Raw genomic sequence first — 21,391 nt, forward strand, 5'->3', positions numbered from 1 at the left:
TGGCGACATTGTGAGAATGGCGGAGGGCGGCTCGGGGATCACAACCACTTTCGTCGGATCCCACAAGGGCATAAGAGTAGGCCGTCGTTAATAAGGCGTACTTGATGAGAGCAGAATACACCGATTCGCCTTTACTTTAAGAAGAGGCAATAGTAGGATTCGTTAAAGACTGATTCGCGCGGAATTCCCGCAAACGTAACTTTTTTTCAGCGGTGAAGAGGGTCGATGACTGTAACACTGACCCATTCCATCGGGTCGATTCTATGCCCAGTATCTTGAGTCATCGTACCGAAAATAGGGAGTTCCACTCATTCGGGAGGGAAATTTCGCAGAAATGCGTGGTTCGGCACCAGAAAATCGCGGCGCGATACGACGGATTACAGCGGGGAAGTAGTCAGCCTCATTGAGAAGTTTGGAAATTAACCAAACCCTTCCATGAACAATAACTACCAACACTCAAATAGTCCGTTAGCCCGCGTAATACGACGCTCACGGGCCGTGGAAAGGCTGGTGGAGAGCCTCGGAGTTTGATATCCATACCAGTTATGGCATTTGATATAGACTTCACAAGACGTATTCACCCATTCTCTCGTCCACCATACCAGAGCCGACGCCATCCTTGGGTAAATCGTTGGTGACAGGTCAGCATCATCTTACTTACAGTTGTCAGACTGCCTACTCAGGGTCGACATACGTATGTAAGCAAGCCCGCGTCGCTAGTCCGGGGGGGTTAGCGCGGGGTGCCGCGATGACGTCTTGACTAATGCCTCAACAACTCTGGCTACTTCAATCGGCGGGTTTTGGTGGAAAAGCGGGAGAGTCGAAGTTGTGAATATCTTCTGGTGTACGAGGAAGCAGTCAGCCACTTGTCAGCCATAGGGCTTGCCCTCACCGATGGTTGTAAGATAGTGGAACCCTGTGATTGAGCAATTAAAAGTGTCGTTCGCCTCATCTAATTGGACTCGAGCTTGGAAAATTCGATGAACACAGACGGATCGTGGCGGGCTGTAGAAAGCAAAATCTTCATGCGTGCGAATCCCAACCTGCATGTTTTTTTTAGAGCCGCTATAAGGCCAATGTAACCCTTTTTATACACGATATGTATGCAACGTAAAGGATAGGCATCCATGGGACGGTCACGATGCAAGTTTTGGAGGGGGGATGCATAGAAGACGTAAGAGTTGTAATAGGTCAAAAAACAAAAATGACCATATCTTGTAAAGTTCCTTGGGTATATCGGATTGGTTCTATTGGTACAACCACCCATGCTGACAGGACAGGGCTTAACGAAAAGCAAACTAGGTTACCTAGCCTAACTTAATATGGAGCTTGTGACCCACAACAGCTTATCTCTACCAATCATATTAGTGAATCTAAATCCGCCGGCAAACCCTGGAGATCTCAAGTTATGTATTGGAACCTTTCATAGTGCAGCACTAAGTAATTGCTTTTACCTTCCCCTCTACAAGCGTTGTGCATGCTCCGCTCCATCCAACCCGATAACGACCATTCGAACCATCCCGCCGCCCATTACCTTCGTTCAGCCTTATAGTGCATTCTTTCTTCTCTTGTATACTTATCCACATGATCTTACACGTATACACATACCTATAGGTGGTTACTCATATACCTACCTCTACCTAGGTACGACGACTTGGTTGAATATTTATATCCCCCTTCGGACTGCTAGATATCCTCTACTCATTAAGACCATCCCTTCTGGTTCTTAAATAGCAACTCTTGTGCGACGAGAGTAGTTTGTCTCAGTTCCTCTTCTCTTCCCTATTTTCTTGTACCCGAAACTGTCCGTCGACCGATTGCACGATTCCTATAGTTCCTTTACTTTCTCAGACCTTCGTTCAGTATGGCTCTGACACCCCCAATTACAGTCGAGGCTCTGCCAGATATACTCAAAGATGACACGAAAGTCAAGTTGGCAGGAGTTGACGTCGATGGAATGCTACGAGGAAAAGTCGTATCCAAAAAGAAGTTCCTTTCGATAGCTAAAGAGGGCTTTGGCTTTTGCAGTGTCATCTTTGGCTGGGATATGCACGATAAGACTTATGATCAAGAGCTCAAGATTAGCAACAAACAGAATGGTTACCGAGACATAATCGCCGTACCCGATTTGAATAGCTTCCGGCGCATTCCCTGGGAAGACAGCATCCCTTTCTTCCTGGTTAGCTTTTTCGATGATGACTCGAAACCGGTATGCGCCGATCCTCGAGGTGTGCTTAACACCACTGTCGAGAAGTTGAAAAAGGAAGGATATAACGCCATGGCAGGAGGTTCGTTATTGTTGCATTTTTGGACGACTTTGAGCTCTTTCATTCGTCCTCCTTTTCATGCGTTTTCCAGTATTAATAGTGCGAGTGTTTTACAGCCGAAATTGAATTCTTCCAATTCAAAATTCCTTCGTCGTCTTCGTCGACCACAGATTCCCCCTCTCCGTCCGTCGCTGCGTTCCTGAACGATAATACGCCACATGCGCTACCAGCCTTAACAGAGGGTATGTTTGGATATAGCATCACGCGACCGACGCTGAACAAATCATACTACCATGAGGTCTACGACTCATGCGGCAAATTCAAATGCGACTTGGAAGGGTGGCATACGGAAAGCGGCCCCGGAGTTTACGAAGCAGCCCTAGAATTCGGACAAATATCGGAGACGGCCGACCGAGCATCTCTTTTCAAGTATGTTGTCAGATCGGTCGCAAGCGGTTACGGCATTACGCCCTGCTTCATGGCAAAGCCCAAACATGGTTTGCCTGGGAACAGCGGGCACACTCACGTCTCTGTCGTAGATAAGGATGGCAAAAATGTGTTTTTCCGAGAAACGAAGGATGAAAATGCGAAATACCCCGACATAGCTCACCTAAGCGATCTCGGGAGACATTTCTTAGCCGGTATTCTAGAAGGCTTACCTGACGTAATGCCGATGCTCGCGCCCACTATAAATAGCTACAAGCGACTGGTCGAGAATTTCTGGGCACCAGTCACGGTCTCGTGGGGCTTAGAACATCGTGCTGCTTCTGTCCGCCTGATCGCACCACCGACCTCTAAGCCCGGAGCCACCCGATTCGAAGTCCGTGTCCCCGGTGCGGACGCAAATCCTTACTTTGTTATGTCAGCTATTCTTGCGCTTGGCTGGCGCGGCGTGGAAAAGAAACTTGAGATCTCAATTCCACCGCTCGGTAAGGGCCAAGATGTTGGAGGCAATAGTGACCAAGGCGCTCGTCTGGCGAGAAATTTAAGAGAAGCCACCGACAAATTCATGAGCAAAGATAGCATCGCGCGTGAGGTATTCGGCGACGATTTCGTAGAACATTATGGTGGGACCAGGGAAAATGAGATACGACTTTGGGATGAGGCTGTCACGGATTGGGAATTGAAGCGATATATTGAGACGGTATGAAGTAACGCATTACGCCTGACGCACATTGATGGACTCTTAGACTGGGTGTATCACTACCTATATAGCATTGGATCGAATATCTCAATCAATGGAGTTGGTGGTTAAAGTTTATATATATTTATTTTTCAGTCCATTGATGGTCTCTCGATGGAAATGGTCTAATAATATGTGGCCTTTTTCAATCAATAGGCCACATGCACCATTTGTTGTGAGTCTACCACCTGTTCTATCTTATCCATCTCACCCCAAGGAGTTACGACCATTGAAGCTCATAACTTAGACACAATTGATAACCCTTGCGAACTCGGTTTGATGATACCTTTTACGAGCCGCGTTAGGCATAACAACGTGTCATATCGGGATGATAAGCTATATATATTCATCCCTAACCCCGCTTCATACTACGTGCATATCTAGTTAGACATCCTTCCAATGCCCTGAGGTTCTCATCATTCTCCTCATTTACATATGAAAATAATGGCATCGGAGCTAAATTCGTCTTTTAAGATAACAGATGCTGCCTCGAGACGGGGTCATGGCCCAGGCCTACTTCTCCTCATCGACGGGGACCTTGATCTTCGCAAGCACGATAAGACCTTAGACCCACCGCCTTCACTCAAATGGGCCGAGGAAGGCTTTGCCGTCGCGGAGGTAAAGGTCTTCAATTCCCAAATAGATCGATTATGCGATGTATTGACTACGACACTCATTCATCTGTCGGCTTCGCCCTCGTGCGACCAGATTCAGAAAATCGGAATTATTGGTAAGGAAGCTAGTTTATATATTCGCATACAAAAATAATCTGCATGAGACCAGCTAATAATGCCACCACGAAAAGTTTACATGGCCACTGTAACACCCGCTATACTAAGCCAGATTGAGGCCTGTAAACAAATTTGCGCTATAGTCTTCTACGGTGCTTTGCCGGGAGATATCGGTGCTACCACACCGCCGTCTTTATCTCACGTACCCGGCACCGAAGAAAAGGGTGCACCCGAAAGCCCCAACGCGAAGCGATATTTCTACCCATCTGCAGAACCTTTCTTCGCTATCCCAGCGCATGATCATTACCACGCTTCTCACGCGTCTGTAGCTCATACGCGAACACTTACCTTCTTAAAGCCTCTCCTCGATGGCCCGTACTTCGACCTGGAGGCGATTTGGGATGAGCATACGTATTGGGAGTTCGAAGCGCGCTCAGTAGAAGAGACCATGGCGACTATGGTGGAAGAGCCATACGTTAATCATGTCCCGACACTAACCGGCGGAGTTGGGCGAAAGGCCTTAACGAAGTTCTACAGGGACCATTTCATCTTCAGCAATCCACCCGACACGAAACTCGAGCTTATTAGTCGAACTGTGGGTATAGACCGTGTAGTGGATGAGTTTCTCTTCAAAGCGACTCATGACCGAATGATTGATTGGCTGTATGTACTACCCTCATGAACTGTTACACAGGTATTGATATACCACTAGTGCGCCCGGTGTTCCAGCAACTGGAAAGCATATCAGCGTCCCCTTTACGAGTGTGGTTAACATACGTGGCGACCGGCTCTATCATGAACATATTAACTGGGATCAAGCGACATTATTGAAGCAGTTGGGTTTGCTACCTGATTACCTCCCGTTCCCGTATCCCGTCGCTGGAGAGGAATCGGCGGCGCCCGATACCCGCTTTGAGTATCGTCTTCCGGTCGCGGGGGTTGAGAGTGCGCAAAAGCTCGACAACCAAAGTTCGGTCGGATCTAATGCGATGCTTCAATACGGGTATCGGAAAGCTCCCTAAGTGCCCGGGAATCATTTTTGACGAGTAAACCGGGCCAATGATAGATGGACGTCTGCCCAACGCATGATAGCAAGAGCTAGGTATTACTTTTAACATCGATAACCAATTTGATACCCCACCAAAAGAGAAATATTGGCAGATTGTCAAGTCCCCTAGATTTTTCATCCATTTCAAGTCATCATATTCGGAGTCGTTTCGTTAGGCTATCTGGTGTAACTCGCCCAGGAAAAATCTCATGATGTGATCAATCAAAATAACCCATCAAAACGACATCTACAACCGAATTTTTCATAGACCTGATAGTGGGTCTATTAAACCCTCAAAGACCCCCAAAATCTCATTTACGCTATCTAATGCCGAGATTTTCGCTTTGGAGCCTCTGATTCCGGTTCGGGTCTTTTTGCGGGGGAGCCCCTGGGTACTGGGTCACAATTAACGTACCACCGTCGATCATTAGAGTGTGACGCGTAGAGTTACCGGCTAATATAAATATATAGGGAACGCGTATGTCGTTTTAGCAAGCGTAACTTTTTTTGCTTTACACTGATATATGTAGGCTTGGACGTATATGTCTTAAGCGAAACCCGATGCTACCCTATTGCGGCTCGTTACGTCGTTACGTCGGTACGGCAGTGGTATCTGTCTTGCGGTGTTACGTAATAATATTAAACGACAATTGTCTACAGTTAAATGCCTTATAATATGGCTATAATAAGTTTCTAGACGAGGGCGACAGGTCAGTAGGCGATGGCAACATTTGGTGTTTACAACGTTACCTACAGCCACCAGAGAGAGGGGATCGATCGAGACGCTCCTGTAATCCGTTCGCGATACTCACTCACTCACTACCCACCTACCCATAACCTAGGTATACATCGAACCAGACTTTTCCGAAGTTTGAATGTATATCTGGGAATTGTTACACAAATTTTATTTCATTTTCAGTGCTTCAGGGCTATCCTATTTACCTAGGTATCGACAAAATACGCGCCGGTTTAGAAGAATACTGAGGACTGCAATTCGTACGCCAGCAGGGGCGAGAGGCGTTACATAAATGGAGGTACTAATGAGGCCGCCGTTGGAGTTAACACAAAATGAAGACTGGAGGCGGCATTCGACGCTTTCTCGATCCTACCTAGTTTCTGCCACTTTATCTTAATCAGACGATAGCACTTTATCATGCATGAAGCTCAAATTGACCCCTTCTCCTTGGTTCGGACCGTAGTGAGCGGAATTTCGAGACTAAGGACTCACTCTTGTTGAAAGTGATACTACCAAGGTTACAAAGTGGTTATATCGAAATCAGTGACGAGAAATTTGACTTCCTTTTCTCTCGAGATAATTGTTCCTAATGCTGTTAGCTGAGTTACGAGATAGACACATGGTTCAAGACTAAAATTTCGAAGACATAACGAAAACCCTGTTAATTCTGGGAAATCCTTTAAAATCACGACATATAGAATAATAATGAGCTTGGTTGTTGTTTATCGAAACCGAACCGGCTGGTTTCCCGTCTAACCTTCTCTCGTTGCCCCTTTTTAGGTTGGGTTGCGGGCTTAAGGTACATTAGTCAATACCAACAACTTAGCTGAGAACTCGTATCGAAGAATTGAAAAGTGAAAACAATACCCTTTCTTTGGTACCGTGAAGGTGCGTACGTATACCGCCAAGCCTATAGTGGATTTGATAGAATCAACTCTGTGAATCAGGCAAATTGTCGAATTGGAATTGACCGGTTTCCTGGTACGTCTAAGAGACCTAGATGCAACATTCGTAGTTCGTCCCAATGATAACTGATCCCCATCCTCCACCGACATTCTCAAGGAAGGTGATTTTGGAGTGACTGCTATCTCTAAGATGCTATTCGGCCCATGGATGTGCAATAAATCTTGGCTGCCGTCGACATGAATTCACCTTCCCTTCGGACTCATCTCTGCTTACCATCATGAAGGCTCTCATTAGTCGAGTTGAGTCTCGTTCTATCGTGTGCATAGTTTGAACAAGGGTTATTATATGCAAGGGGTTACAGACGGTCTTGGCTCAGGATCGCGAAGTGGATCTCAACTACCGCTCCGCATGAAAAAGACTACGTTCTATATGTTGTTAAAAACCCATGAATCTTGTCATTACCTGCATTTGGATATCCGTACCTATCAAATCTTCATATACTGGGCTCACAAGATGTAAAAGGCATGCAAGATCGCTTCAGCGCGCCTCAGGCCCTGTATTACGTAGGGAATACTTTACATGTTACTACAACTTCTTGGCGCTATCTTAAGATTGGGCCATATAGGGGAGCCGCGCGTCCAGGTTACATTAGTTCTAGCGGTGTTAGGTTGGAACTTATATCGATACTGCAAAAAATTCTTAATCTGGTGATTTGTTAAAGGAAAATTTGCGACTTATGGCCACGAGGGCCTAATGTAGGAAAAATTGACGTTAGAAAATAAATCTCCTTCTATAATGGTACGGAAATTCACTTCCGCCACGGAAACGACGCTGGTTCTAGGATTATGAGTGTATCTCGAAGTTTCTTCCATTATTATTTGACAATTATTTGGACGCGTATGAACCTCTTATGACGACTTAGGTATGTAAAGAGCGTGAAGACATACATGATCCATTAAGTTTCAGCGATTAGAAGAGAATTAATAGCTTCTAACAAGTAACCTGCCATAGAGACTTATATAGCACGTGAATTCGTGGTAATGGGAAAAGTCACATGTTGGTTATATGATAAATATTTAGTTCCACATTTGGCGGTCGCGTAAAATCTACTTGGATCATCCCAAATACATATATGAACTTACCCAAAGACCCTTTGACGTCGTTTTTGGCGCGGACCAGCCTTTCGCATCGCTGTGTTTTCAACCGCCGGTTTCTCATTGGCTACTGATACCTACCAATCTTGGCCAATATGCCGAAGTGGGTTGACACCCCTGATATGATTCGATATGAGATCCTGGAGTAAATCTGTATAGATCCTAGGGGGCCAACGGGAGGGGACCCCCGGCGATACCAATTTGGGAGGGTACCATTAGGGACAAAGGAAGACAAAACCGCAGCCAATTTTGCGTGATAGAAACTCAAGTAGAAGGCTTGAGTGAACGGCTGTATAAACTAATTATGTAGATCATTTATATATACGGTTGAATATATAAAGATGTCGACGTCCCTCGAGATTGAGCATTCTTGGCCTTGCCTCTGTGTCGTTTCATTCTCAGGAGATATAGGGGTTCTGTACTCTGACTTAAGATGGTGAACATTCGCACGATTGCCGCCTCTCTGGCGTTTTCCTCTTTCCTCGGAGCCACTATCGCCCACCCTGGCGACAGCCATGAGGTAGTCAAATACGAGAAAGCCTTGCGCAAACATTCCCAGACTACCGCCCGTCGTGCCATTACCGGCTGCAATGGAGCTTCTGAGACTGCTGCTCTCAGGACACGTGCCGCTGCTCGCCGTGCCGCCGCTGTTAAGAACCTTCGTGAGAAGCGTGGTCTACCTGGGAGTAAGATCTTTCAACCTTCTTAGCTATCGAATCGACTAACCATTTTCTCCTAGAGGGTCTTAAGAAGCGAGGTCAGGCCGAACTTGAGAAGTACCTAAACGTTTCCCACGATGTATCGGAGTCCGGCTACAGTCTGGATACCCCCTTGGACGTGATATTCGACTCGAACTCGACTGCGTAAGTAACACCAGGGACTTCCTTCGTACTTTTGGGTTTGCAAATTTCTTTCTTAAAGAGAAAAAAGCTAACTCTTGTTAAGGTCACTTGTTCCCGAGGTTACTATTGGTCCCTACTGGGTTGCGGGAGAGTTGATCCGGGTAAGTTTGTTTAGTTGTGGATATATTAAACGCCTTTACTTGGGATTGCGAGGGACACTACTAACATTTTATGGCACAGGTCGATGTCACTGAGAAACAGGCCGGTGTACCCGTTCACCTTGACCTACAATTCATAGATACAAACACATGTGGGGCCATCCCTAACATGCTTATCGACATTTGGCACTGCAATGCCACTGGTGTCTACTCCGGAATTGCCTCCGGCGGTGGCCTTAACAGCACCCACGGCCGTGGTATCCAGATCACCGACGATGATGGATTCGTCCAGTTTGACACGGTCTTCCCGGGTCACTACTTCGGCCGAACGCCTCACATCCACGTCATGAGCACCGAGAACGCCACCGTCCTACCTAACAAGACCTACCTCACCAACGGCAAGACCAACCACATCGGTCAGCTCTTCTTTGACCAGAGTCTCATCACCGAAGTTGAGAAGCTCGAGCCCTACAGCACCAACACGCAGCCCCTGACTCTTAACTCGCAAGACGGTATCGACGCTCAGACTTCGACCGCTGAGTATGACCCCTTCGCCGACTACGTCCTCCTCGGAGACAACCTCCAGGACGGTCTCCTCGCCTACCTCACCGTTTTCGTCGACACCAAGGCCAACCAGACCGCCTATGCCTTCGCCGCCGCCCACTACTACGAGACTGGTGGCGTTGCCTCTCCCGGTGGTGGATTCCCTGGACCCGGTGGCCCAGGTGGTCCCCCGGGCGGTCCCGGCTTCCCTCCTGGCGGCCCGTTCCCCACCGGAGGTCCCTTCCCTCCCCCTCCAAACAGCACCCAAGCTGCCTAGAGAAACATCAGCAACCCAACCGTGTAGAGGAGGAACCCACCGATGATAGGATAGTGTAAAGCGTGATTGGTATATGTATTTATTAAATAGTCTCTCGTGATTGTGCAGAACGCATCGCGGGAGAAACAAAAATAGACCGTCTTTACCGTCAGTTTACGATAGCCCACCGGTGCACTTATCACAAAATTATAAATTATAAATTCTTTAATTAATATCACTTACAGCATTCTATGGTAGACTAATCACTAGTTTCCATTGGTTTTAGGGCTTAAATTATGTAACACTTGAAAGGGGTTGATGAATTGGATGATTCCGTGTCGGCTTTGCTACCTATGTATGTTTCCTTAGTAATGTATACTTAAAGGGGAAGGGGGTGCGATAATTAGGAACTAAAAAGAGTTATGTAGAGCTCATAGTTTGATAGGTACTTAGATCAATATAAATAGGGGAAGTACAAAAGTGCAATTAGATTATGTATTAGAGCCTTATGTATAGACGTCTTTTAAAGGCGTTCTTAATGTAATTTGATACTATTTGTTGGGTTATTCTTAGCTGTAAAGATGGGATGCTTTACATATAATCCCATGCTTTAGTATTCTACCACAGAAAGCTCAAAAAGACGTTAAATGTTTCACAACACCGTCTATATGCGTAGTCATCCATGTGTTCTTAGTTTAGCATGTGCATATTAACGAACATATATCGTGCAAGGGCCAAGACTTAGTGACAAGTCGAAGTGTTTACCCAAGCGCAAGAAAAACGGTCTGGCGTCTACTATACAAGTATTTTTTCACCAGAGGGCGAATGAAACAATCGTCGGACGCTGGTCCGAAATGCCAATATTAATATTGGTCATTATGCTTAAACTTCTTTCAGCGGGTAAACTTAAGCGAAGACAACTTCAGATGGAGAAGTTTATGCGGAGTATTTCGTATTTCCTAAGGCCATCATTGTTATACTGAAATGAAAAGAAGTTAGCTGATATGACCGAGCGAGTGATTGGAACCGTGGCGGCCCACGCGCGGATGTGGGCGCGGGATATAGCCCCTTACCCCCTTATCATGTACGTATGCATCCAGTGTGGTCGTATGTATCCCACCATCCATTAGTTTGCCATATAGATACACTTTAGTCTGACTAGGGCTAAATAGAATTCTTTTCTGACTTCTTCCCTAGATAATGGTAAAACCCGAATCGATACTTAGAACAGGAGCGTGATCGCGTCAGGTCAGCCAACGCAGTATCACCGCCAGTGAGTTTATTTGAAAGAGTATTCTAAACTAGAAGATTGGCCGAATTAGCGCCGTTTTTTGTGAATGGCAAGGAGATTGCTCGCAGAAGGGATATCTGTTCGTGCTCTTACTATAATTTCCAACTAATTACCCCAAACCGAAGTTTGTAATATCATTTTAGAAAAATGATATTGTCAGTATTAAAGCAAGGGAGAGCGATTTTAATTCCTAATCACTAGCAAGTGTAGCCGATACGACTCCTCTTCTACAACCCCTTTTTAGGATTCCATAGTTCTTGCTCACCCCTGAACTGGCATGACGTATCACTATCTGTCGAGGCTTTCGGCATTCATTATTACCTGCCGAGAGCGCGACGTAGTTTTTAGCGAGCCTATCAAGCACGGGTCTTTTGTATACTATATGTACGACTGAGCACTTCCCGTGGGGTGTGGTCACACCTGTGTGTTAATCCTCCAACGGATAACGGAGGTTTACGCTATCTTCAAAGCATCGGGAACTCGAAGACTTACCCCACGTGTGTTCTGGGATTAAAATTCTTAAAAACTGGATAGCGGATGTTTTAACGAGATCCCATGGTTGATAACTTTGTTCCATGCTACCGACGTCCCTTCCTCACTATTTCTACACACGGGGATTATATTTTACTCGAGGAGTAGAGTTAATGAAAACAAACTAAATCTAAACCGGGATTTGAAAATTAGCTTAAATACAATTTCAAACAGTAAACGGACGGGCCGTTGAAAGGGATCAAGCGACATACAATCACACAGTGGTAACTAGGAGCCTAGTGAACCATTGTGGGTCGGATCGGAAACGGTTTAGGTCAACTTGAGAGGAACGGGCTATTGGGTCAATAACAGTCGAAATATAGCCTGAGCTCAAGTGAGTAGGGGAGTAGGTGAACGTGTTCGGGGTAGTTAGGAATCGAACGCTATGCCGGAGTTGGATGAGAACCCACTAACATACATACATCAGCAGGAAGTTCTTGTGAAGCCCTTGTTTAGACACCGCCAGTCCTGATAACCGAGGGATTCGAACATCTTTTTGTTATGGGTCACTTTGTCGGTTGGGCCGTGTCACGACATTACGCGTAGGTGAAGCACGGACAACCCATAGCCATTACTTGATGATACTTCCGTGCTACGCCTCATACCGAAAGTCCCCTTTCTGAGTATGAAACTCGCCAAATAACACTTTGGAACGGGCTCCTTCGAACCATTAGTTTCCTAGGTGGACAATATTGACGCAAGAAATATGCCACTGATTAGTATTTGACCCGAAGCAACCCAACTAGCGTAGCCTTCGGTAACCTACAGTCTATTGATACTACCTTAGCTTAAGGGAAAAGTACCCGATCAATTGGAGAAACATACAATTAGAAGCAGCAGGAAATACACCGCGAAGAACTTCATTCTACATTGAAAGTGTCAATGACTTGCTCACCGTAAAATGAGTCTTGTAAAACCGGCCGATAGATATCGGGCCAACAGACGGACATTCGGGGCCCACACCGATGAGATGCTGTTGAGAATTTTTCTTGGCTTTCCCGTTGGCTTCCCCGTTGTGTTCCCGATCGAGCCTCGGCGAATGGGTTAGAGGTGTAACCCCATGGAAATGATTAGAAACAATTCGGAGGAGTGACCGATCCCATCACCTTGTTGGTCTGATTTTTTTCCCCTTCCTTCTTTCTCCCGCACTTCTGTGCGTGTTACGTTACAATATTTTGTATCGAAGGGCTAACAGATTCGTAAGCCTTTCCCCGCATATTATTTCTTTTTTCTAGGGCACATATACTGTGTAGTCGATGAGGCGTCTATGATTGCGTGACTTATTGTGCTCCATAGCTAGGTCATAGTGACAGTATTAGATAGAATGAAGTTATTCAAATCAGGTGAAGCTAATTATTTAATCATTTTCACATGTAACCCGTTGTCATATTTTGAAGCCGGAACACTGATTTAGGATAATTGATTCCTTCGATCAGTCAATTTCAGTCTGACAACCGGAAAGCTCGGGGGAATGTCTCTAGCAATATCCGAGACAAGTTGTATCCGTAAACCAATGAATGTCCTTATCATCTTGAACATGCATTTCTCAGCCAATTTAACAGATTATTCACACAAAGATTGGTCAGGTAGTGCGAGAAGGATGCAGAATTGGGTCGATATTGTTGGTCATCCACCAAATTGGAAATAAAAAAGAAATAAAGAGACTAGTATTAAATGGAAGTGCGTCGCGCTTCGAGGGAAGTAATTTCGGATTCATGGGGTCTCGGTAAGGCAACGGCGCACTCTAATTTGCTAGAAGCTTTCGACGTTGAACTGATAGTTACGATGTCATCATCGCACTGCTACGTACCGATGTATATGGTCGGGTTTGGTTGGTGGGATGTGGAGGTGGATCCACTCGTTTATGCACGAGGAAAGACAAGCTTTTTTAAGGCGTCCAGCGCGACAAGCTTTTTGGTCTGGCCCGGTCTGTCTTAACTTCAAGCTAAGAAGTCGCCTACCCGAACGTCACTCGTACCATATACATTTCACCTTACATCAATGTATTTGATCAGGGAAAGTACTACACATTTAATTGTATGATAGTGATATGACGATGAACAATCTCATGCACGAGGAGATTGTAAGTGGTACTTTCTCCTGTACATTCAAACGCAATAAGCAAGATACATCATAAAGCACCCCTGTCACAATACGCTACTGCATGGAATAGCTGAGATGGAAATGGAGTTTCCCCTAACGTAATTAGGTCAGTTTCCCATTGAACGGACTTGGACTTATCAATTTTGATCTTCGAAGCGGTGCGAAGGAGTATCCGGCAGCCCGACGGGATTGACAGGGGTTCAATATCGAAGCGACACTAATCAAGGCTTTCCCCGTACTCAACAGACAAACAAGCCTTTTTGGTCTCTCCCGTCTTTACATATGAGACATTAATTCTTACTTCATAGCGGACCGGTCCTGATCCACATCTTTAAGTATTTCGGAATCCCTAAACGAGACATTTTCTATTTTATTATTTGTTTTATACGTAGCTTATTAGATACTTACATAACAATAGAAGTATCAATGTATACCTTACATATTACATGGATATGTGTGCATAGAGATCAACAATGGCCGGGTAGATACTCTGATACGACTTATTACGTCGGTTCCAGTCATTGCCCTAGCTCGTCGCGCTATGGAGCCTACTAACACTAATTCTCTAGCTAATCTAACTAAATTAGGTTATTGTCTAATGTCGTACTAAGTTACGCTTTACCTTAAACAGTACTAACGGAGAAGTATTGGGTTTGCTGGTCTATCAAGTCGTATCACCTAGCCACTTAATTTGATGCCTAGTAGAGTAACGTAGAACAGCATAACGGCTCATCAAATCAAACAACTAACGGGCCACCCCCCATGTATATTTGAATAGGGTAGGTACATTTATATGCGGGCTACAGCACCTTACAAACGCACTACGAGTTTTTAATGTACTGTAGGTAGGTACAACTGATTGCGACAGGCAAGTCCCAAAAAAAAACTCTCGCTTCCTTTCCCTTTCCCTCAGCTGACGACGGGTCCTCTCTCGTCTCTCTTCCCCTTCCTAAATTCCCAAGTTCTCAATCCTTCCCCCAGTTCCAGTTCTAGTTCCCTTTACCGTTTCCCCCCTAATCCCTGCTCTAATATTCCCTGACACCCCTATTATTCCTTCTTTCTTTTCCCCCAATTGCTCACCCCCAAACTTGCCAAGAACAACATTTTCATCGCTTCTTAACCTACCTCATCCATAATAATCGTTGTCAATTTTTATCCCCCCCTTCCCTCTTCGCGCGTCGTCCACGTTCCTGAGCATCTGTCTCTCTTTCGCTGCTGCTCATCGACCGTAATGTCTCAACAATCCTTTAAATAGTAATGATTACAAGAGCATGTGTATGTCTTGGACCCTGTTTTTTTTAATTATTCCTCTAGCGACTTAACTCGTACAGTTTCGTCATATTTTTATTTTCTTAGCATATTTTGGTCCCCTTTTCCCCGCTGCCGAGAAGTGTTTGTTATTGCGATTGATCTTCTTGGCACCAACCCAGCCCTTTTAGAATCCCTTGGCAGGCGGCAGCTGACGTTTACCATACAGCACTCCAAACCGTCCGGAATGTCGTGTACGTCGCCAAGAAAAAGCTTCTTTTTTCTTTTCCATCCTGATGGGCACCGCCAAGCAGATTGCTGGGTCATTATCAAAAGCTTAATGCCCACGCTGTTTCTTGGTTGGTCCGATGCGTTAAAACTGTTATAAATGCTTGCCTGATTGATTGACCGGTGATGGTGATGGGATCAACGGTGCCAAGTGCATCGGCGGTGCATTCGCGATCGCTGCATTGCTTGCATTTTGTACTACGTAACATCACACCGATCCTCGTCGTGGCTAGCCTCGCCCTATCTCTCGGCGCCATAATATCGTCATCATCATTGTCCGCCCGACATGCCTTGCCTAGTCGTGTTTCTCATTAATGTCGACTAGCTAACATACTAATATCATTATGTACTAACTGTTGAACAGACTGTTGTTCAGCAATCCCAGCTGGTCGGGTGGCCATTCAGTTCCTAGTACCATTCTCAGAAATATCACCGCGTTATCTGTATGTCTCGAGGCTTGAAGTCTAGGAGAAGTATCTAAAAAAAACATTTGACTACCTACTTACACGTGTATTGCAGAGTCAGATAGCGTATTCCGAAGATCTACTTGGAAATATTACTACTCTCTCAACTACCTCAGTGTCGACGGAGAACGGCGTCGTTCAAGGTCTATTATATGTACCAGACCTCGACGATAACGATCCGTGTCAAAATCTATCCGCAAAATATATACCGCAAAATGCAACGCGGCAAGTAAATTTACCGACTACAAATTACAACCTTATAGCTCTGGCGCCATGGATCAATGCCGACTGCACGAAGTCGTTCCTTGCTTCGGCCAGACAGGATCCCCTTAGAGGAATGTTAGTCTATCTGCCAGATGGTGATAACAGCCAACCACCAGATGAGGACGATGGCGCCTGGGATCTCGGGGACGGAGGTGCCTGGAAAACACAGAACCATTATCCTGTCTACGCAATTCCCAGTACTTCCGGGACTGAAATGATGCGACAACTTAGCCTTTATTCTGGTGATTTATCCCAGGTACCCTTCAGCAGCCAGATTATTTCGACATATTCTCCAAACCCAGCAGATTACGTACGCGTATGGACGGAACTAACAGTGGTTACCATATCGACAACACTTCCACTCTGGGCTTTTATCCTAATCATACTTGGAGTAATTGTGGTTGTCATTGGTAGCACGTCACTACTTATGCATTTCGTCCAGAATCGACGCCGAGCTGCATTGCGACGTCGAGTAATGCGGGGCGAAGTGAACTTGGAAGCTTTAGGTATCAAGCGACTAATAGTACCGCTTGACCACGTTCAAACCTTTACGTTGTTTACATATAATTACGATCCGCCAATACCGGCGTCACCTACATCACCTACGTCACCTTCGTCACCAACGATCCCACAAGGGAAAGGGCGGAGATCATCGGAAGTCAGCCAGGCTGCTGCAAATGAGAAAAACGAACCAGCTATTAATTACCAACCCGCGTGTCTTATCTGCGGAGAAGATTTTGAGTCTAGGAAGACAATCATCCGAGAACTACCATGCGGCCACATATACCACCCCGAATGTATCGATGAATTCTTGAGCCAACTTAGCTCATTATGCCCCTCTTGCAAGTCATCAATGCTCCCTCCTGGCTATTGCCCCAAAATTACCAATTCGATGGTACGAAGGGAATTTGGTACTCGGAGGTTGAGGTCGCGGGGTGGCATGATACACATAGACGTTGAAAGAGGTCGCCAGAGATTATCATCATGGAGTAGTTCTATGAAGAAACATATCTGTCGAGTGTCATCTCCAAATCCAGTGGAAGCTGTCGACTTGCAAGAGCAGCCAAGGGTTGATAGGTCTAGTACTGTTGGGATGACAAGGGAGCGTATGCGAGATTTAATTGTGCCCGTGGACGAAACGAATAGCGACGACGGGCGACCTCAATGCGAGTTTTCCTAACTCAGTATTTGTTGCAAAACTAACCGGCCGATAGGGAAACGTACGGCTTTAAAAGTCTTCCCGGGATTTAGATAAAGGTTCAGGGGCCAGGTTTATACACCAAAGGATTGGGGCATCATTTAGCATGGTCTGGCGTTTGATTTGGGGGAATGGCAAAGCATATTATGGCTGATATAAAGTCTACTGGGGCGTTCGTAAGGGATCTTGGATTTCTTGGTGTCTTGGGCATCTTGGACGCGGGGTCTTGGTTGGTATATTAAGGACTCGGAACTGCATATGAAGACTGCTTGGATATACCCAGATTCGACGCGATCAATATTTCTCAAGGAATACAAAAGTAAATTCCCATTGTCATATAATATCATGCTCACACTTGTACAAATGCTTGTAAACACATCATATCCAAAATGGGATACGAAGTGGTCCGTGCAGATCGACCCGTTCTGCTGTTTCATTCTATCTGACCTGTAGATCCGGAATACTCACGTAATCAGGCAGCACTTATTTTGAACTCGGGTAGAACATTAGCTTGAAAGGCATAAACAAATCCTGGCTTAGTCGCGTCAAGGTGATAATACCAAGCAACTCATCGGAGTTATCGCGCGGATAAGCACGCGACACAATGTCCGCGAAAACATATAGTACCAGTGGGGTTAATGCTGATGCTGATGCTGATCCCGACGCCGCCTCGTCATCAATCGCCAAGAACACAACTGAAGCTCTTAATGGAATAGATTTCCCGCCGGATTCAAGACATAGGCTCCTACTACCAAATTCCGGAACCGAGACAGTGGGGGATGACCGGCGTCCGCTTGTTATATGCTTCCATGGTTCGGGGGAGTCGTGCTCGCCGTCTTGGGATGGGCTGGTGGGGTTATTGAGGGGGGCGCCGTTGAGTTTAAGGGTTTTTATGTATGATCGTAGGGAGGAGAATACTGGGGTTGTGGGGACGGTGGGGGAGATGTGGGAGTACTTACGAAAGGAGGGTATTAGAGGGCCGTATGTTGTGGTTGCGCATTCGTATGGAGGTGCTTTTGCTAGGGGGTTTGTTGAAACTGATGGGGATGAAGAGGTTGTGGGGGTAGTGCTCGTGGAAACGGGCCAGGAGGGTGGGCTTGATGCGGAGGTTGAGGAGAGGCAGTATGGGCGGAGGATACTTGGGACGAAGCCGTTGAGTGTGGTTCGTGGGAATTCGCTTATAAGGCAGTGGGAGGATCTTAGGAAAGCTGAGGCTGCTGTGGAGGTGGGGGATGAGTTGAAAAGAGGGCAGTTGAGACAGAGGAGGGGGATGTTGGAGGTTTGGGATAAGGCGGATGAGGAGATGAAGAGGAAACAGTTAGGGCTTGTGGAAAAGAAGGGGAAGAAGAGGTTTGTGCAGGTTCCGGATTGCGGCCATCATGTTGTTCGGGACCGGCCGGATGTGGTGGCTGAGGAGGTTGCGTGGGTTTTGGAGAATGTGGGGAAGATTGAAGATATAGAGGACGATGATAATGAAGACGGGGTAACGGAGAGGAATAGAGAAGACGTTATAGGGCGAAAGAAAAAGGAAAGATTATGGGGGGTTTGGGGAAGATTTAAGAGGAAGTTATTGGGGCTGAAGATGTGATATCATTGTGTGCAATTAGTAGCGCGGAATTAGTGGTTGAATAGAAGCTTAGGGTCTACTCCAATTAGGCCTATCAGTGCACGTTATAGCCCTATAGGATGAAGGGGACTGCTATACTCAATTGAACAGTTACTAGGTAAATTTTCGGTCTAAACACTCTAATAACGAGTTAAAAGTCTATAATAATGTTGACCTACTCAATAACAATTATCCCTCCGCCTGTGCAAACACCTTTATGCATCTGCTTTCGGATTCAATTACATCCGGTTATTCCCAAGGTTTTCCCTGCTTGAAGACTGCATATTGGGGTGAAGTTCCACTGAGGAGTTATTTGATTGATCGTAAACGCCAGTCACTCCAACTATTATTACCTAGGTACTCCCACACTCAGCCGGCCATTAAGACATAATGTTGGATTGCAGAGTAGCTATTTACCTAGAGAGGAACAAGTTGCATTACACTGATCTAAATGACGACACCCACATGTCTGAGCGATTGCGGATACGTAGGAAGGAGGTTTAGGTAAAGTTGAAAGTGATTTTTCTAGTAGTTCCATAAAGCATTGATATAGTCCGTTATACTTCTACACTTTCCCCCAACTAAATCACTAACCTACCACATCCAAAATGGCGACTAACATCGTGCCTTACAACATCGCATTTCCACCTTCAGAAGTAAATGAATTGAAGCAGAGATTGCTCAATGCAAGGTTCCCGGGGCTCGCTGGGGAAAACAATTGGGACCGAGGGCCCCCAATCCGGGACATCCGGCGTCTAGCTACTCACTGGCGCGAATCCTTCAACTTCTCCCAGTTCGAAGAGAAATTGAATCAACTCAATAACTATGAAGCCACGGTCTCTGTAGATGGATTCGACCCATTTCAGCTTCATTTCATTCATCACAAAAGTGCCGCGGCAGATGCAATTCCGCTCTTGTTCATTCATGGCTGTATGCTAGCTCAGCGGTTGGTACTTTGAATTGACAAGAGCTAAACACTGGTAACACAGGGCCTGGTAGCTTCATAGAAGTAACCAAAATACTCCCGCTACTTGCGAAAAGCGATCCGGCATTCCATGTCATCGCACCCTCGCTGCCTAACTATGGATTCTCAGGTTTAACTCCCAAGCCGGGTTTCGGCATAAAGCAGTATGCTGAGGCTTGCCTTAAATTGATGCAAGGCCTCGGCTATGAGAAATTCGCTACGCAAGGAGGAGACTGGGTATGCTGATGCTAGTATTCGTCGCAAGTTTTTGCTAATTGAATTGCCATGATAGGGAAGTATTATTTCACGAACAATGGGAGTTCTGTACCCGGAATCTGTTCTCGCATTGCATCTGAATCTTGTAATGGCATCGGCACCGACCGACGTAGATCCAGCCGATGCAGCCCGGGTACAGGAACAACATAAGAACTGGATGGAGACTGGAGATGGCTACTACAAAATCCAGAGACAGCGACCGAATACTATTGGAATCGCTCTGGCGGATAGTCCGGTCGGGCTGTTGACTTGGATATATGATAAGCTGGTGGCATGGACTGATGAGTATCCGTGGACCGATGATGAGGTCTGTGAGTGGCTTAGCATTTACTGGTTCAGTCGAGCCGGTCCCGCTGCTAGTGTTACGATTTATCATGAAGTCTTTCGGGGAGAATTTAATTTGGGCGCTGGCATTTACCCTCCTCGTAACTCTCTCATAGTGAGTCTTACTCCAATTTGCCAATTCTAGCGGCCGGCTGACAGTATCGCACAGGGCTTTTCGTATTTTCCGAAGGAAATCATGTGTACTCCGAGCTCGTGGAATAAGCAGCTTGGCGATGTCGTTTTCGAACGTAAACATGAACGTGGAGGTCATTTCGCTGCCTGGGAAAAGCCAGAAGACTTAGTGGGTGATCTCCGAGACATGTTTGCTCGGGGTGGAAGGGCATACGCTGCATTTCAGGCGAAGCAGGCTTCTGGCCATAGGCGCGATGTCAGTCTGTAGAAATCGTGAACTTGCCGATCTATGCGTCGACGCCCGATAACCTCCTATTTGAAGGCGAATTATGCGGTTTTGCCGTTTTAACCGACAAAGATGTCGTAGAAACTTGGTTACAACACACGATAGTTTCTAATATTATGTAAGTGTGGATAGTTTGAAATTGAAAATCTTTGAGGATCCATCAATACCTACCTCTAGGAATTTGAATGAAAAGCAAGTTATGGGGGCATTAGCCAACGCATGTTGGCATTACCCAGGTATTCTAAACGCCGCCCCCAAATTAAGAGTCATGATTCAAAGGTGAGGTGTTGGTTGGTTCGATATCAGTTTTTGAAAAATAAGGGGTTAAGATCGGTTGATGCTGCTAGATTATCCATTCAAAGGCGCATTTTGCGGTGGAAGCAGGAGTGGTACCGATTCCGAATCCGATCTAAGAAATCAAAGAGCCTTTTGTACTTGAAGCTCACGAGCCATACTATTCTTTCTACTGTATCATCTATGATGCGGGGTTTGATACCGTTTCTCGAATATAAATGCGATGTTGTGTAGCCAGTCGGATACTGTATTCAGGAACAGTCGTCTACATACCGAATTTATATGGTTATTTAGCATT

The 21,391-nt window shown here is 45.9% G+C and overlaps 6 protein-coding genes across 6 annotated transcripts; all 6 read left to right on the plus strand.

Moving 5' to 3' along the window:
- Positions 1–1,358: 1,358 nt before the first annotated feature.
- F4822DRAFT_441508 (putative glutamine synthetase) lies at positions 1,359–3,417 on the plus strand (the record flags this gene model as incomplete). The annotated part of the gene is made up of 2 exons (XM_051462876.1): positions 1,359–2,288; positions 2,384–3,417. Exons 1-2 carry the CDS (start codon positions 1,865–1,867, stop codon positions 3,415–3,417), a joined length of 1,458 nt encoding a protein of 485 aa, XP_051318407.1. The 5' UTR covers positions 1,359–1,864.
- Positions 3,418–3,651: 234 nt separating this feature from the next.
- F4822DRAFT_136043 (uncharacterized protein) lies at positions 3,652–5,551 on the plus strand. Its single transcript, XM_051452767.1, has 3 exons — positions 3,652–4,180; positions 4,256–4,844; positions 4,894–5,551. The coding sequence occupies exons 1-3, from the start codon at positions 3,886–3,888 to the stop codon at positions 5,201–5,203; spliced, it is 1,194 nt and encodes a 397-aa protein (XP_051318408.1). The 5' UTR covers positions 3,652–3,885; the 3' UTR covers positions 5,204–5,551.
- A 2,780-nt stretch (positions 5,552–8,331) lies between these two features.
- F4822DRAFT_136095 (aromatic compound dioxygenase) lies at positions 8,332–9,996 on the plus strand. The gene is made up of 4 exons (XM_051452768.1): positions 8,332–8,711; positions 8,765–8,888; positions 8,971–9,028; positions 9,108–9,996. Exons 1-4 carry the CDS (start codon positions 8,459–8,461, stop codon positions 9,843–9,845), a joined length of 1,173 nt encoding a protein of 390 aa, XP_051318409.1. The 5' UTR covers positions 8,332–8,458; the 3' UTR covers positions 9,846–9,996.
- A 4,500-nt stretch (positions 9,997–14,496) lies between these two features.
- F4822DRAFT_136137 (uncharacterized protein) lies at positions 14,497–17,542 on the plus strand. The gene is made up of 6 exons (XM_051452769.1): positions 14,497–14,594; positions 15,005–15,024; positions 15,227–15,251; positions 15,650–15,728; positions 15,805–17,179; positions 17,228–17,542. Exons 1-6 carry the CDS (start codon positions 14,584–14,586, stop codon positions 17,266–17,268), a joined length of 1,551 nt encoding a protein of 516 aa, XP_051318410.1. The 5' UTR covers positions 14,497–14,583; the 3' UTR covers positions 17,269–17,542.
- On the plus strand, positions 17,378–18,935 carry F4822DRAFT_136159 (Alpha/Beta hydrolase protein). The gene has a single exon (XM_051452770.1). The coding sequence runs from the start codon at positions 17,816–17,818 to the stop codon at positions 18,797–18,799; it is 984 nt and encodes a 327-aa protein (XP_051318411.1). The 5' UTR covers positions 17,378–17,815; the 3' UTR covers positions 18,800–18,935.
- A 382-nt stretch (positions 18,936–19,317) lies between these two features.
- F4822DRAFT_136178 (alpha/beta-hydrolase) lies at positions 19,318–20,900 on the plus strand. Its single transcript, XM_051452771.1, has 4 exons — positions 19,318–19,747; positions 19,807–20,018; positions 20,074–20,496; positions 20,551–20,900. The coding sequence occupies exons 1-4, from the start codon at positions 19,426–19,428 to the stop codon at positions 20,779–20,781; spliced, it is 1,188 nt and encodes a 395-aa protein (XP_051318412.1). The 5' UTR covers positions 19,318–19,425; the 3' UTR covers positions 20,782–20,900.
- The last annotated feature ends 491 nt before the right edge of the window (positions 20,901–21,391 follow it).

The sequence above is a fragment of the Hypoxylon trugodes genome (assembly GCF_022578975.1).
Source record: "Hypoxylon trugodes strain CBS 135444 unplaced genomic scaffold F4822scaffold_2, whole genome shotgun sequence".
In the NCBI taxonomy this organism is placed as follows: domain Eukaryota; kingdom Fungi; phylum Ascomycota; class Sordariomycetes; order Xylariales; family Hypoxylaceae; genus Hypoxylon; species Hypoxylon trugodes.

Coding starts and splice junctions, on each gene's coding strand:
- F4822DRAFT_136043 (XM_051452767.1), top strand. CDS start 3,886: ATGAAAATAATGGCATCGGAGCTAAATTCGTCTTTTAAGATAACAGAT. Junction 4,181..4,255: donor TCAGAAAATCGGAATTATTG/GTAAGGAAGCTA, acceptor CACCACGAAAAG/TTTACATGGCCACTGTAACA. Junction 4,845..4,893: donor GACCGAATGATTGATTGGCT/GTATGTACTACC, acceptor ATATACCACTAG/TGCGCCCGGTGTTCCAGCAA.
- F4822DRAFT_136095 (XM_051452768.1), top strand. CDS start 8,459: ATGGTGAACATTCGCACGATTGCCGCCTCTCTGGCGTTTTCCTCTTTC. Junction 8,712..8,764: donor GAAGCGTGGTCTACCTGGGA/GTAAGATCTTTC, acceptor ATTTTCTCCTAG/AGGGTCTTAAGAAGCGAGGT. Junction 8,889..8,970: donor TTCGACTCGAACTCGACTGC/GTAAGTAACACC, acceptor ACTCTTGTTAAG/GTCACTTGTTCCCGAGGTTA.
- F4822DRAFT_136137 (XM_051452769.1), top strand. Junction 15,252..15,649: donor CAAACCGTCCGGAATGTCGT/GTACGTCGCCAA, acceptor ACTGTTGAACAG/ACTGTTGTTCAGCAATCCCA. Junction 17,180..17,227: donor CGACGACGGGCGACCTCAAT/GCGAGTTTTCCT, acceptor ACCGGCCGATAG/GGAAACGTACGGCTTTAAAA.
- F4822DRAFT_136159 (XM_051452770.1), top strand. CDS start 17,816: ATGTCCGCGAAAACATATAGTACCAGTGGGGTTAATGCTGATGCTGAT.
- F4822DRAFT_136178 (XM_051452771.1), top strand. CDS start 19,426: ATGGCGACTAACATCGTGCCTTACAACATCGCATTTCCACCTTCAGAA. Junction 19,748..19,806: donor GCTCTTGTTCATTCATGGCT/GTATGCTAGCTC, acceptor CTGGTAACACAG/GGCCTGGTAGCTTCATAGAA. Junction 20,019..20,073: donor CTACGCAAGGAGGAGACTGG/GTATGCTGATGC, acceptor TTGCCATGATAG/GGAAGTATTATTTCACGAAC.